Source organism: Lonchura striata, chromosome 12 (assembly GCF_050655825.1).
Source record: "Lonchura striata isolate lonStrDom1 chromosome 12, ASM5065582v1, whole genome shotgun sequence".
Lineage (NCBI taxonomy): Eukaryota > Metazoa > Chordata > Aves > Passeriformes > Estrildidae > Lonchura > Lonchura striata.
Genome location: NC_140714.1, coordinates 13,601,121 through 13,617,795, shown reverse-complemented (window position 1 = coordinate 13,617,795; position 16,675 = coordinate 13,601,121). Strand labels below are relative to the sequence as shown.

At 37.2% G+C, this 16,675-nt stretch overlaps 1 protein-coding gene across 4 annotated transcripts in view; it reads left to right on the top strand.

The window, feature by feature from the left end:
* CACNA2D3 (calcium voltage-gated channel auxiliary subunit alpha2delta 3) overlaps positions 1 to 16,675 on the top strand; it is a 419,754-nt gene that overhangs the window by 173,006 nt on the left and 230,073 nt on the right. For all 4 annotated transcript variants that reach the window (XM_085590607.1, XM_085590609.1, XM_085590608.1 and 1 more), the window contains one exon: positions 11,399 to 11,561. In XM_085590607.1, coding sequence (XP_085446733.1) covers positions 11,399 to 11,561 — 163 coding nt within the window. The remainder of the gene's footprint in view (positions 1 to 11,398; positions 11,562 to 16,675) is intronic.

Sequence of the window (16,675 nt, the reverse complement as noted above, 5' to 3'; positions counted from 1 at the left end):
GAGGGGCAGGTGCTGCACTCAGGTGTGGGAGATTGAACTGCTCTGTGTCACTGTGGCCTGTGGGGAGCTGGGCAGGGATTCTGGAGTGCTGCTCTGTGCTGCTCAGGTGGGATACACCAGACAGAGCATCTGAGGGCACAGGAGTACCAGTGATGCTCTGAAGGGCAGATAACACTGTGGGGATTTTTCATCAGGTAGTTTCAGCCCTGCAGGTATGACAAGTGTGAGAATTCCCATCTTGCAGCTCAGGAATCAAGACTGATCTCTCTCATGAGATATATATAATGCTGATTTTTGGAGTTTTTTTTCCCCCTGCACTTTTAACAAAGTAATTAAAGAATTTCTAATGAAGTGATTGAAGAATTTCCAATGAAAAATTGAATAAGTTTCAACAAGATTTTGTTGCAGAAATAAGTAGATAAGCTTGATTTTCTGATTTGAAATAAAATAATTTGCTTTTGGGGAAAGGAAAATTTGAAGTGGGAGGAAAAAATTTTGAGTTTCAGAAACAAGACTAAAATTTCCCAACTTCATTAACCTACTAAATTGCAGTTAATAGCAGAGACACAATTAGTAAGATTCCAATGAGACTGGTGTAAAGTAAGAAGTTTCTAATTTTTATCTGATTTTTTACTTCTAGCAGCATGGTGATACATTTACTGTTTCAGTTTCCTCTGCATTTGTTATAAACTAGATCAAAGAAAAATAGAAAGAAACAAAGAATGAATAGAATAAAAAAATACGAAGGTTGACTCTCCTCACCTGTCTTCTTGCAGCACTTCAGCAGATCTGCCCAATGTGATAAGGTGTACAAAGGCTGTCTTTGGAAATACTCTAAAGGTTTAAGGAACAAGATTATCAGAGCTAATTGGCAGAAACATTGGTGAACTAACCTTGCTGCTTTCCATGGAGAAGCGTAAAGCTGGCTGTATTTTCAGGGCTGTTTTCTTTTTTGCTATTTGTTAGTATTTGCCTGAATCTTGCCTTTCAGTAATTGCTGTGAGGCTCAGGTAGGAGAAACCCCAACTAAACATCTGAACTTCATCTGGACGATGCCAGTGCTGTGTGTGGGTCATGAACTCTGAACACTCTGATCTCTCTAAATGTCCTTAGTGCAGAGCAGGCAGGTGATCTGCTCTTTGGCCACTGCTCACAGGAGTGCCTGGGAGCTGAACTCTACCAGAACAACTGCTATGGAGAAGCACTAAAAAACAGGCTTATTTCACCTTCTCTGGCACAGTCATACACAGGATTTGGGGAGTGGGTATTAAAATGTGCAGATGCAAACCCTCCTAATTCTGCTGACCATAAAAGTGGTATTGTATCAGATCAGCCTCTTAGTCATGTATATGCTCCAAGATAAATGGACAGCTATTGTTTTCAGCTGCAGCACCCACCATTCACATCAAAGTCTCTGCATAGCTGTAACAGAGATGAGAAGCCTTTTTTAATCAAATGTGTCTCATTTCCTTCAAGTATTTATGGCTTGTCACTGTGTAACTGAACCCAAGATGCTGACAAATATGCAAGTCATTTGTAAAGCAGTTAAAGTACAGGATATATATAAGTAGAGACATTCTTCTGATTAGAAAATAATCTTGTATTAATAATAAGTCTTCCTGCTGTAAAATTCTTTCTAATAACAGTAATATTCGGAATGGGAATTAGAGATATTTCAGGGATGACATTTCATTATTTCCAATCAGCTTTACTATAAACAAACCCTGCAAATTTTCAGTGTCAGCATATAGCTCAGGTAAAACTAAGCTCATATTTGTGCTCTGAGTACCTGAATGTTTGCTGAGGATTTATTCATGGCACATTTCTGTTTCTGGATGATGTGTGTTACATTAGGCATTTTGAATGGTATCCATTAGCATAAGCCTTTCTGTCTTTGAAAATATTTATGTCACTGAAGTTTATAAGTCTGTTTTAGGTCTATATGTTTGTTTAAACTACAGCTCAGTAAATGGTTGAGATGTGTGTTACATTTCAGGGTTTCTCCATGATACGTTGTAGGTATTGTTGCTCAGATGCCTGTGTGGTCCAGTCGTGCCATATTTTATTTCAAAAAACAGCTAACGACAAGCTATTGCTTAATGAAGTGCTTTCATGCACCTTATTTAGGAGGGAGGATCTTTTTTCTGGCAGTTGGAGGCTTTTGTAACAATATCTACTGTAATTTCTCCCTTGGAATCTACACAGAGTAAGTCATCTGTGCAGTAAACTTATGTCCAGGAAGCCTGAATTAATAACCTCTGGGTCAGCTTCAGAATTTCTCATTATTCCAAATACCTTTTCCTGTTGGCTAAGCCTTTTGTTCAGGATGACACTGAATTGCAGTGGTTATAGATGGCTTATGACCTGGAAAAGACTATTGGCAATACAGGTACATTTTGTCACAGACTTAAAATGAAGCAAGCATAGGAGTAAAAGACATTAGATGTAGTAGTTATCCATGAAAATAACCATTATAAACAGTAAATGTGTTTATATTTTTATGAATATTGTTTCAGCTGTGGCAATAAGCTCAGAGCCACCATATTCAAAACTGATAAATCTTTTTTATAAGGGAGTATATTATATTAGCACTAATCTTTATTTCTACAATAAATACTTAAAGGCAATGGAGGATTTTCCTGCCAAGAATAATTAACAAATTTATATAATTTTTTTTCAGCTCTTCTCCTTGAATGTAGACAAATGCAGTAGAATTTATATATCTGTATATCATCATTTCCATTAAGAAGATAGCAACAATTAAGAAAAAAATGCTATTTGCCCTTAAAAATGTCATTGTTCAGATGATCTTCTGAACAAAAGATGCAGGATCTCAGTTAAACATCTGGTAGGAATGAGGGCTTCTTCATGCTTTTTGTTAGATGAGCTCTTCAGACTGATTTGTGACTGAATGATACTGTATTTTCTCTTGTTATTTTCAATTTATCCTTTACCAGAGAGACAGGAAGGAGCAGTGAAATAGGAAATTAGGATGTTTAGAGAGAGCAACTAGAGATAGCTAAAAAATGTTTTTTAAACTGTTTAGATGGCTGAGAGGCCTCAGTGTATGTGATCTTTCCTGCTGAGCTGAGGGAAATGCGCAGATACAAGATGTACCCAGCCTGGGCTGCCCCTGTCTGCTGGGACTGTCCTCAGCTCTCAGCGGATGTTTCATGCAAAGCCCATCTTAGGAATATTTCTTGGATTCCTCAGAGTCTTTGGGAGATGTTATCTCTCTTGCTTCTTGAACCTAAACTCCTAAAGATTGTAAACAAGGCAGAACAGCAAGCTGGATTGTGGGGTAGATGATTCATAAAAGTACCAGTTATCCCACTCCCCAAATGGATTCCAAACTAGGAATTTGCCTCTGGTTGACTTAATTTGCCTGATCAGCTTTTCTGCAAGTGTTTATCTGTTTTAATTCAGAATAGATAAGATTGCCACATGAGCTAGAGCTGGAACATGGAAATGGTGGTAGTGTATCTGAAATCTGAGTTGTTTCTTCAGTTGCATTCACAGTGTCCCCCTGTGCTCTGGTTTGACCATAACTCTGAAGCTGTGTGTAGCATTCCAAAAGTTACACAGTCCACAGCTCAGTGAGTATCCCAGTAATTGTTCTGTGAGTATCTGAGAATTTAATATAGTGAAGAAATAGTTGTCCAGACTCCAGATAGTTTCATGATGTTGCTCTGACAAATTCAGTTTATGTAATGTGTTCTTCTATTGCTGCTGTTATATTTGTCATTGTTGGCCTGTCTTTGCTTGATGTGAAAAATGGTTAGAAGTTGAAAACATAAAAGAGGCTGTTTTTGTATTTCATAAACTTAACTCTTGGGCTCTACCACTCACTTATTCTCACAAGTTTGGGATGGGAATAGTGTGCAGATGTTCATTTTACCTACACAGATATTTTTCAATATCCAGGTTTTTAACTTGCCCCTCTTTCCAACCTCCCTTGTCTCCCAGCTCTCTCCCTAGGGCAAATAAAAACTCATATTTGATGTAAACCTGTCTCAGCTGGTTTATGTGGATTCTGAATTTCTGTATCTAGGACTAACACTTGATGAATGAAGTCAAGAACAAACTTAGTGTGTGATATGAAAAAGTATTTTCTTTGCATCTTTTTTTTTAAACTTTTATTTATACTATCAATTCGAAGCAAAATTGTAAAGAATCAGAGAAGTGCATGTGCACACTCTGTGGTATCCTGTGAGATGATTTTAAACTCTTCAAACTTATTTTATGAATAAAATAGATGCCATTGTCCTTCCCCCTTTGCTCTAGAGACATGTGTTTCTTTTATTAAATTAACTCATCATCATGGTTTTGTTATTTCAACTGTGGGCTTAGCTGACCAAATTTCTATATTGCTTGAGAGAGTCATTAATCATTTGAAGAGGATTTGTATATGTTCAGTTGCTCAACATCTCATCTCTCACTTTACCCCCAAATAAATTCAATAATGTTGCACGTGTTCTTTTGCTTTCCTTTTTGTAGTCAATAATATTAATTTAACCTCCTGTGTGTTGGTGGGTGGTTGGAAGTAACAAAACAAAGATGGGATTGTGGCGAGCACCACGAAATTCTGTTCTGTTCTAGTTCTTCACTATTTAATTATTTTGATTATCCCCTGTTGGTCTGAAAAAAATAAATCTGGTAAAGTACATGTTTAATTCATCATTCAGGGCCACGGTTAGTGTTCAGATGTTGACTGCTGGGTAAGAACTGCTTGTTGCTTTCTGTATTTTTGGGAGCAGCTATGAGCCCGCAGCCCAGCAGGGGGTTACAGGTAGGGTGTCCTGTCCCTGAGCACGCCGTGCTGAGCACAGAGCAGCAGTGCGTGCGTGCTTTAGGCTGAGGAGTCTGGGTCAAAGTTGCTGCTCATGGAAGACAGAGAAGATGCAGAGCTCGAGAAATATTTTTCTCTTCCTGCTTGGAAGTCAGGATGAGGCACTTAGGGCATGTGACTGTGGAAAGGCACAGAGAAGTCACATAACGTCCCTGCTGATAATTGGAAGCAGCCTTGAGCTTGTCATCAACCTGAATGTGTCAGAGGAGCTGAATGTGCACAGAACGACACTGCTTTCATTTTAAAAGTTTTCATCTTATCTGTTTGTGAAATAGTTTGCTTTTCTATCTCTATAGCATGTTTTCAACTGTATGGATGGTATTTTTTTAATGTTCTATATTGAGCACCATTCAGTGGTTACCTCATGATGAAAAACATCAGAATGCTTTGATTTTGAAGCAAGTCTGTCATTTTACACTTCTCTTTTTACAGAATTATTTTGCAGTAATTGTTGATCCTTCTTGTTCATTAGCTTGGTATTAGCTGTAGGGCTTTCAAGAGAACTGAAGAAATCCTGTGGTTCTAACTAGTAATAAAAATGGTATTAAATTGAATTAAAATCTTGCAGTTTTTTTTTTTTTTTTTTCATCTGTAAGGATACACATATGGTATAATTTGTTTAAAAAGGTCAGCCCCATAAAACTGGTTTGGGGAATATTTGAGTTAGTGGAATTTAGAAGAAAGACATCCTTACAACTTGTGGTATGTGTTTTGCTTAATCTAAACACTCTGCATCTGTGATTTGGCCACACCTATATCAGTGGGAGGCTACTTCTAACCTAAAAATAAAATGAGACATAGTGAAGGTTTTTAATGCTTTGAAAATATTATTAATCTAATAATGGCTTACTGTGTAATGTTTTATCTTGTTTTTCCTAGTTGGAAAAAGGAGGATCAACCCTAGTGCAGGCTGGAAGTAATTGTAAGCTTGATACAAGCGTGTTCAAGAATGTTTTACCATCCTCAAGCCTTCAGAAGTACCTATTAGTCTTCCCTTGTTTTCTTTGATCTTGCAAAGTTTGTCCTTTTGGAATGACAGGTTTTAGGCTAATTGCTGCTGCTTCCAAAGCATTGTTTAAATGAAGCCCAACAAACCTCTCATGTTTATTAGTAAGAAAATCGAGCCACTTCTGAATTGGGGCAGTAAGTGCAGAGCCCTTGCCCATGTCCATCAGGAATGAGAAGAAGCATCCCAGGGAGCTCTGCCTGCGCTGAGGCCAGGGTGGAAGAGCAGGAGGGAGCTGAGAAGGGGCTGCCCCAGCCCCAGAGGGGTTCCTGTCCTGCTCAGTGTGTGCAGGAGATGATGAGCCTCAGCAAGAGTCATACTGCCAGATTTGCCAGATTGGGGTTTTTGCCTGTCCCAGTGCTGGCCAGAGACTGGCTGCAGGCTTTGCCTGGTCACTGACTGGGCTGCAGGCTCTCTGGGATTGGGGGAATTCTGTGTTTGAAATGCTCAACCTCCACAAATGCACAGACTCTACAATCATTGTGTTCTGGTTGCAAGATGATTCGCTTAAGTCACGAAAGTCTTGTTTAACATTGCTCTAGAAATTTTCATTACATTTATTCCATGGTTTGCTGCATCTCTAGGGCCACTATCCCTGGCTCTGAACTCACTATTCCATGCAACTGGAATCTTTTAAACCTACACACACTGGGAGAAGGGAAAAATTACCATGTCACCAGAGTAGGGACTTGTTTTGGTCTTCAGCAGAAATTATTCCTCAGAAGTTTCTTATGTGTATAAAAATGAGCACACTGAATATTTGCTCTTCTAAAAAAATTATAGATATCCAGTAAGGCTTTTCAAGGTGTCATGTGTTTTCTCCTTCCGTGTTTTATTTACTAATTTTTTGTGACCAAAGAATTTTTGCTCAGTCTTGTGACAAATAAGAGATTCTTGAGAACTATTGCATGTAAAAGTAAATATATTTGAAGTTATTTATCTGTAAAGGAAAAGAAGCCTTCATCTGAAGTTATGTTTTCTAACTTTAATGGGTGATTTAAAATAGTCATTATAATAACTTTGTACATTTAGTGAATTAGTTAATCCTTAGAAGTCTGAGACCTTGATGTCTTGTCAACTTACTACTATAATAGATTTTATACTATAATGAAATATTATTTTTTTTATCCTCTTTTATGGAAATTTTAATAGGGTATCATATTGGGAAGGAATGTATAGCCTGGGGGAAGATCATCTTAATTTGATTGGGTAGAAAACAGATCAGTTGTTTTTTCAAGGATGCCAGTAATGTTTCTGTACTACTTCCATAATTAAAGTGGAACTGATGACAAGTTTTCAAATCCCAGGTGCTTTTTGCACCTTGCTGCTAAATAAGGACATAAAAAAGGGGAAAAAGTGCTGGATGTTCTTACAGAGAAGCAAGGAGGAACCTTCAGAGAATAACTGGAAATTATAAAGATTCTCTCTTAAAACAAGAGATGCTGTTTTCTCAAACATAAAAGCTTTTTAAAATGCAGAAGTTTTTATTGAATGAGGCACTTTACTTTTATGACCTTTTATGCTTGCTAAACAGACCAAGTTATTGAATACAAGAGCTTTAATCATATGCTTGAAAACGTAGATTCTCCTTACTGGACAATTGCCAGAAGAGATTTTTTGAGCCTTAGAAACAGATATGCATTCAGATGTTTGTCTCTTCTTTAACTTGAGTACCAGAATGGGGATTGCTGTCTCCAATGTGTTCTTAGTAGGACAGCCTCCCTCAGAATGGATAAATTTCCTCATTTTGCTTTTCAGATCTCATGAACCTTTCTGTTCTCCTTAGAGATGTCTATTATTTGTCAGTCTTGAGAAAATAAACTTTTTTGTCTTTTTTGTTTAAACTCTGATGATAACTATTTTGTTGCAACTGTAGATGTTTCAGATACTGTGCATTTCTGGCCGTCTGTGCTATTTCATGGTAGGTTTTGCTTTCCCCTTAATTTTCCATGTTATTTGCTGCTACTTCATTTTCTCTGATGCTCTAGCCTTTTGAGGCTCAATGCAAATGCCATAAACTTTCCTTAATCTAATATCTTTCAGATACATTTAACTTTCTCTTTAGATGAGCTGCAAAATTACAGAAACACTGGGAAAATGGTTCTTGAGTAGTTAAGAATTATCAGTGTAATCCAAATATTGCCCTAATGCTAGCTTATTAGTGCAAATCATTTCCATTTATACCCTCCTGGTCCTCATTGCTCTGTGAATGAGACTTTTTTTGCTGTCTTGGTAAAAATAATTTCTATAGTTTAGGAAAAAAAGGCAAACTAAAATTGTGGCTTGCATTCTTTCATGCTGTTAAGAACCAAAACACTTCATTTTAAAATGCATGATAACAAGTGCTACTTGTTTACTCTTATGCCAAATAATCTCTAAGTTGCAAAGGCAGTTTGCTTTTTAATGTATCTTTTAAGTTTAATAGTAAACATTTATGTTTAAATAAATATGCTGTTTACAGTGTTAACAAATACTTGATAAAATATGTAGGCATTGCTGGGTATCTACTTACAGAATGATAAATGTAAAAGGTAATATAGAACATCAGTCTTGTGCAATACTGCAGTTATGTGAGATTTGTGCAATACTTTTCAATACTGCATCTAAATTACTGAAGTTTTGTTTCAGACAAGTATCCATTGTTTTCAAGGTGCTTATTTAGCTGAGACATCATTCAAAAATAAGTGGCTAAACTGGAACAGAGAACTTTGAAGAAGCTTCCTTCTTATCTTGCAGATCACTTCTCACCTCTAGCCTACTCCTGTGGTTCTTATTGCAGGCCACAAACTTTGCATGTCCCTGGTTTTGCTGTTCTATATTCTGAACAAATTATTTTTTGTCATAATCAACATAAATATTTGGCAGCCATCCTAAGTGAGCAGACAGCATGTGTTTTTTCATTGTGGCTGAAGGTATCTTTTGTTTTAAAACAAACTTGTTTCTGCCTGGCAGCATGAATGATGTTGTAAAGCAATTTTGTGATCAGTTCTGTAGCAGCCCCATAAGTCTCTGCCTTCTGTGATTGCAGGGTATGGCAGAGCAGCCCAGGGTCCTGCAGACTGTCAGCAATAGAATTATTTGGGGTGTCTCAAATATGGTCAGTTCCCTGCTGGGGCAGAATGGTCCAGTGCTTGTTCTGCTGGGCACTGACCCCTTTCTATTGGCTTGCACTAGGAAAACTTTACAGGGATAAAACTGAAAACTGAGATTCCTATTTGCCTTATCTTATTATTAGGATACACTATGGGCTTTCAAAATGTCAAACATGCAGAATGATGCAGATACTGCAAAGGAATGTACAAGTAAAAAACCCCAATGTTCTTGAGCAAATTGAAATGCACTAAAGTCTAAAAGGTGATTTTTAGTTCTAATGATTCATAGAAGGGCTGACATGAAAGAGATTTCCTCACTCACCTGCAGGACTCTAGGTAAGGTTGGAGTAAACTCATCTGTTGGACAAATCACCATAGAGCTGAGTGAGATCCTAACCTGGGTAATTATCTTGTTACTTATTAGACTAATAACTTTCTGGTGTGTTATATGGTGTACACTCAGAACTCACCTAGTTAAGGTTATATCAAAGACTGACCTCCACTGACAAGATTAAACTGAAGTCATTTTCTCTAAGAGCTTAGGTAGAGTATTTGTGTTGTCAGCAAACAGGACTTTATCCTCTTTCCCTTGGGCTTTATCTCCAATGCAGTGTCAGAATGCCAGATGGATTTACTTTAATATTTTTTCTTCAATTTTTAATATTCTTTCTATCACCTTTCAGCTGTCACACTCAATAATTTCCTTGGAAAGGAAGAGCCCAAAAGAAGCCATTTTATAACAGCTCTGCTTAAATGCTCATCTTTTTCAGTAGTTTTTTTGAGCTGCATACATTACCTGGTGTTTAATCCGCAGAACTTGCAGTACTTAAATACACTATTTTTGTAGATTACTCACTTGCAAAAAAACCCTCAACAAGTCAAAGACAAGTCCCCCACCCCAATCAAACAGAAAAACACCAAAACTAAACTGGAAAATATTAACAATCTTCAATAATATAAGGACTACTCCATGCTACAATTTGCTTTTTTAAAAAAATAGCCAAACATAAATCATATTATTGTGTATACACTGGTAGAATTGAGAAGAGAAAATACAGACTCAGACCAATAAATCAATGAATACTAAATCAACTGAAGAAACAGTTAGTCCTAAATATCCTTAATTATAAGTGATTTCTTTTTTCCCTTTTTTTTTTTTTTAATACAACAGTTTTAGTAGTTGGCTAGCCTTGCCACTTATAGAACTTGATGAAAGATGTTGCCTACTAATTAACTTCTTTGGAAAAGGAAATAATACACAGAATGAAATTAAATAATGCTTGTTTAGAGTTGATTTCAAGTACATTCTGACATCCTTATTTGAAATTTATCCTTTTTTCTTTTAATTTACAAAGTATTATAAAAGCCATGGGCAAATAAAACTTACATCCTTGAAATTACCAAGTCTATATGTGAATTTCTGTAGAAATTATTCCATGATATGTACCTTAAGTTCAGTTCAAGAAGAACAGTATATTGCTGCATATTATAGTACAGAATAATTTATCCTCAAATATACATAGATTTATGTCTAAAAATTATATACATTTACTCTCAAATGGATATTAGGGCAGGAAATCATATTTAAATTAATGTGATTCTTCAAAAATACTAAACCTTGGCCTCTTCCAATTAGGAAGCACATCACAAAATATTGCCAAGGTTCAAGGTATTTAAGAGGTTAAAAAATAGGCTGTACTGTTTGTTGCTTTCAAGGCTTAGTAAAATTTCTGGTTAAACCAGGTAATAAAGATATCAAAAAATTTATATAAATTGCTTTTGCTTGTCTGGTTATAGTTCTGTACAAAATAGGCCAAATAGTTTTCAGGAATCTTTAACAGGCAGACAATTATTTCTTGCTCAAAATAAGTCACTATTAAGTTTATACATCCAGATTAAAGTATGCATATTTTAGAAAGCCAGCTATTTCCAAAATTCAGTATAAAGCAAATAATTTTGGGAAATGTCAGTGAATACACATTGAGTACACATCTTCAGCTGTAGTTAATACTCCTGAGAAGTAAAAATACTTTTAGTTTGTCAAGGCCTAAGTTCAGCACTGACAGCAGTTCTTGATCTGGTGGAAGTAAACTAAACAGAATTCATAATTAAGTAATCATCCAGAAAAATATTTGAATTTAGAAAGCTTTGTATTAAAAATAGGATAAATATTGTTTATGATCAGTGCTTTTCTTGGACTGCCCTTAAAATTTTCAGGGCAGCCAGAGAACTGAAACAATATGGGGTTTTCTTGAGCTGTATTGATAAATCTGTTTTCATAAATGTACCTGTACAGAGTATAGAGGGAATCTGAGAGGGCATAGAATTTTCTTGTTCTACTGTTCTAGCTGGAGATGTTATTCAGTGAATTGATAAATGTACTAAACCATTCAAACCTCATTTTCATGCTGAATGTGCATTCTGAGTAGGGAATGTGGGTTTCTGTTGCAGTATGAATACTTCAATGCTGTGCTCATAAATGAACGAGATGAAGAAGGGAACTATCTGGAGCTGGGGAAGGAGTTCATTCTGGTGCCAAACGACCACTTCAACAACTTACCTGTGAACATCAGTCTGAGTGACGTCCAAGTACCCACCAACATGTACAATAAGGGTAAGAAAGCTGCTTTGTTTCATCATTCCACTGGCCAAAGGAAAGAACACCCTTGCTTAAAACTGAAGCTGTTGATTAACTGTGTATTATCTGTGTTTTCCAGTTGGCAATAATACTGACATTTTCTATGGAAGAATGCTTTAAGTATGACAGTTCTGTAATATCTTTTGTTTTGTGGCAGTTTAGCAATTTAATGAGGTTAATGATTTGCATATGGGACTTGCATGAGTTCTGTCATAGAGTGTGGCAGAATATGTTTATTCCAGTGAATTATTTTCCAGAATCCTCAAATCATTTGAACAGAGCTTACATTGTCACCAGTTTAATTCTATCCTTGCTGAGATTTAGAATTGTCTTTGAAAGATTTAGGATAGGTGGAGGGAAATACTTCATTAGATTTATGCCTTCAAACTTCTGAGAATATTTCTAGCAGCACGTGTGCCATTCTAGCTCTATACACAAACTCTGCTCTGATTTTGCAGATAGTATTTAGAAGGGATAATTTCTACTCCCCTATTTGACATAAGTGCACATTGTACTAGCAAGCAGCAACATTAGGGGGACTTGGATGGACAGATGGACTTCAGTCTAAACATTTGGAATGCAAACTAAACTCAGATATACATTTACTCATTTTCCTTTTGCCTTTAATCAGACAGCAGGAATTTGTATTAATGCAGCACCTATCTGTTTATTTTTCTCAAGCCAGTAATAAAAGAAAAATTTAGCAAGAAATTAGCAAAGTTTCCTAACAATATCTACAGTATATTTGTCATTGGTCTGCAGAAAGCTGCCTAATCTCTTTATCTGGTTCCTCTTCTGTGTTTTAACTATGCTAAAAGACATCTAAAAGGACATTAAATGATTTCCTCTTAATACATTCCAGGCTAGCAATTGTGGTAATTCATGCAAGGATATTGTGTAATAAGGCAAATTAATTCAGATAAGTTGGTCTGGTAAGAGAAGCAGTGGATATGGCAGCTTCTTTTCAAAGTTAGGATTCTGACTTGAGAATCCTGAGGAGCCAAAACTCCTACAATAGTCTTAAACTAGGGATGAAAAATAAATCTTCCTAGAGAGTATTTGAAAGGTTGTGGAATGATTAATGCAGGATATTTTGAAAATACTTTGAAAATGCTTAAAGCTTCTAAAGATACCAAATGACATTTTTTTTTGTGCAAGTGCTAATATTTATTTAATCAAGCCTGTCTATAAATTAATTCATTCCAGAATTGCTAAGGAGGAAAAAGAAAAGGAAGGAATATAGAGGTCAGGAAACTGTGCTTTTCTGGAGAAGGAAATTACCCTGAGTAGTTAGTGAGAACAGTAGAACTAAAGAACCTTCAGGTATGTGATATGTGCTCATGCGATGTATTGAATGATTTTGTATACTGATTGCTTATAGTTAAAGGCCAAAGTTCAAGGGCTTGTTACATCTTGGCTTGGCCTCTCATAAAGGGATTTTCTGTAGCTATGAGGAAGATGGAGTTCTGTGATTTTTCCTGTTTCTACTTTGTGTAATTCAGACCATCCAAGATTGTCACTTTATGAAGTTGCAAAAAAAAAAAAAAAAAAAAAAAAAAAAAGCAGCATTTTAAAATCACTTAAATGTATTCCAACAGCAGAAATCTGGTTTGTTACTGGCATTTTCCTTGCACATGGATATAATAATCTTGTTTGTAGCTTGTCAATGTCTGGAAATGGTCCTCTTACCAAGCAGAGAACTTAATTTTTTTGTTGCCCTCTGTAGTGCAGAGGGGTGATAACAAGTTAATTTAATCCTAACCTGAGGGTACAAGCAGTAGATATTGATAGGTTTATAACCAAGTGTCTGCAGAATACCATTTCTCTATAAAGGGCCTGTTGTTCATTTCCAGGTTATGTTTTATTTTACTGAATTACTAGGGAGAACCACAGCCAGAACTCACAGCTGAAAACAGTGTGATCATTGAATAGTTGAACACAAGGCTCTTGAGTCAACACAGAAAAAAAAGAACCCTATTTGTAAGATAATTCTAAGCTTTTTCCTTAACTTTGGTTTTTTTAGTTGTACAGATATTGATCATTGGCAATGAGATCAGAGAAGAGTCACAGGACTCATCAAAGAATTGACAAATGTGCCATGGACTGAGACCACAGAAGCTCAGTTCATTTAGCTTATTCAAGAGATGATTAAAGACTTAATTAGTTGTTCTGTAGTTAATTACAAATACCAGGCTCTATATACTGGTTGCCAAATATTGTAAAAATCCCGTGGCTGAAATCAGGTTCCATTATTTTGCAAATTGCAAAACTGTGGGCTCAGTTAAGCTCTGGGAAAAGGTTTGGCCTGGTCAACTTCCATGATCACAGTGATCCTGCCCAGCTGTGGAATCACTGAAGTTCACAATCCCTAAACTGGGCACTAAATGAGATTGGCTGAAAAATCTTGGTTTGGCACATAAACATATTGCTATTCTTCATTTAGCTTCTGGCTCTTTCAGCCTCTTCATAGAAAAGCTTAAAAATATTGATGGCAACAACAGGATTAAGCAAGTCTCATTCTAAGGACACCTTGAAGTTTGGAATCTGAAAATAAAGAGTTGAAGCCAAATTTCGTTACATTTATGATGAAATCAAGAAAATGAAAATCCGATAAATATCAAATATATGACATAAAAATTTAGCATGGAGCATTTTGAAAAGGAAAATGAGAGACAATAAAAAAGACTGCCAACCTAATTTGTAAGCATACACAGGACTAGTGCCATCTTGGAGTACAGAGTGCATGCACTTACCATAATATAGAAGGAAAGATAAAATAATGAATTTAACAAAGAGACACAGCTTTGTGTTTAGAGTGCTCTTGATCATCATTGTAAAATATAAAGAGCTGATTTAGTTATTGATGTGCTTTTATACTTTTCATTTCCCTCTTCAGTACACCCATGTAACCTGCTTTCTCCATCTCTTAGAATGGTGTATTGGTTTTGCACGGCCTGGCTTTTGGTGGTAGGGAGCCACAAAAATTGCTCCTGTGGGAAGCTGCTGGGAGCTTCCACCATGTCCAGCAGAGCCAACTCCTGATGGCTCTGAAGATGGACATGCTGCTGGCCAAGACAGGGCCAATTACAAAGGGTGGTAACATCTGTGATTACATATTTAAGAAGAAAATCAAAATAAACTGTTCACAGTTGTTTCCTAGTCAGAGAAGAGGAGGAGGTGAGAACATGTGGGAGAACATGGCAACAAACAACATGGCAACACCATGGTCAGTGGCACAGGAAGGGGAGGAGGTGCTGCAGGTGCTGGAGCCAAGATTCCTCTGCAGGCCATGGTGAGACCAGGGTGAAGCAGCTGTGCCCCTGCAGCCCCTGGGGATCCAAGGGGGATGCAGAGATTCACCCACAGCCCATGGGGATCCACGGGGGATGCAGAGATTCACCCACAGCCCCTGGGGATCCACGGAGGATGCAGAGATTCACCCACATCCCCTGGGGATCCACGGGGGATGCAGAGATCCACCCACAGCCCGTGGGGATCCACGGGGGAGGCAGAGATTCACCCTCCATGCCTGGAGGAGGCTGTGACCCAGTAGAGGGAGAGGGCCCTGCTTCCAGGCTGGAGCAGCCTGTCCTTGTCCTTCCCCATGGGAAGAGAGCCCCACGTCACAGCAGTTTTGGGAGGCCTGTGTGCCCGTGGGGGGAGTTCACGTTGCAGCAGGTGCTGTGGACCCACACTGGAGAAGTTCATGGAGAGCTGTCTCCATGCTAGGGACCCCACAGCCTCACAGGGGAAGGACTCCTCTCCCAGAGCAGCAGCAGAAAATATCTGTGATGAACAGACACAAGCTCCCGTGCCCTGTCTCCCTGTGCTGTTGGTGGGAAGGAGGGGAGAGCTGGGAGGAGAAGGTGTTTAAGGGCTTATTTTACTTCTCATTATCCTTCTCTGATTCTGTTAGTAATAAGCTCACTTCATACCTCTAAGTTGAGCCTGTCTTGCCCTTAGAGTGTTTTCTTCCAGTCCTTATCTCATCAAAGCCTTTGTTAACATTTTTTTCCTCTTCTCTGCCCAGCTGTGGCAGGGGAGGGTGAGTGAGTGACTCCCATGGGTGCCTGGTGTTGGGCCAAACCATGACAACTGGACAGCCATTATTGTTACAAATATAAATATTACTGGTCTTTGGAATATAAAGCCTATGCAGTTCAGAAAATAAATATTTTGGTATTCCTATAATGTTCATACACTGAAGGAATTTAGAACAAAGAAAAGTGTGATAATTGTGCTTTACAGTTAAATGCATTTACCTGTGTGTCTATAGGAACCCCTCACCTTTAAGACATTTTGCAGAAAAGCTGGTGATCCTTTTAAACCGCACATCATTCTCCTACAATTGGCCTCCTTAATTTTTTTTCCTGAAAAAGACGGTTCATTATAATGTTTTGTTTTAGAAATGCTTAAGTATACTTTGGGAATCTAAATCTGTCACTGCATTCTCTTTCTTCTCTTTGAACACAAAGTGTGCTCATTACCTATAGGCTCCCCACACCCACGGGATTTGCAAGGCAGTATATTTTTAAACAATGAATAGTTAATTAATTAATTATTAATACATCAATTAATTATAATTAATAATAAATTAATGATTGATTAATTAAGACATTTTGTGAGAACTGTCTTAACAAGCAGTAGTTCTTCCATCTACAAATTTAGCAATTATCAACTGTATAGATTTTTGACAGAAAACAGGGAAAAGTTTCTTAGTAAATTAGCCATATAAAAATATTCATAGAGGAAAAAGGGAAGAAAGAAGACATGTTTTTCATGTTAGAAGGAAAGTTTAATTTTTGGAAGTACAGAATCAATCTGAATCTGGTTTGGGCAATGCAAAGGCAGAGTCTAGGTGTAAATAAGGCACTGTTTCATTCAGCTGCTGGGTTTTTTTATACATAGAAGCACAAAATGAGTTCTCATATATCTTATTTTTTTTTTTTTTGTCTTCCTCTTAATTATGAATGTAAATGATTTGGGATGTGCTGTTGTCTTGGACATATCTTGCATGTACACTTCTACAGCTACACATGCCTAAGATACTCAGATACAACTTTCTGCATATCAATCACTATATTTTAATC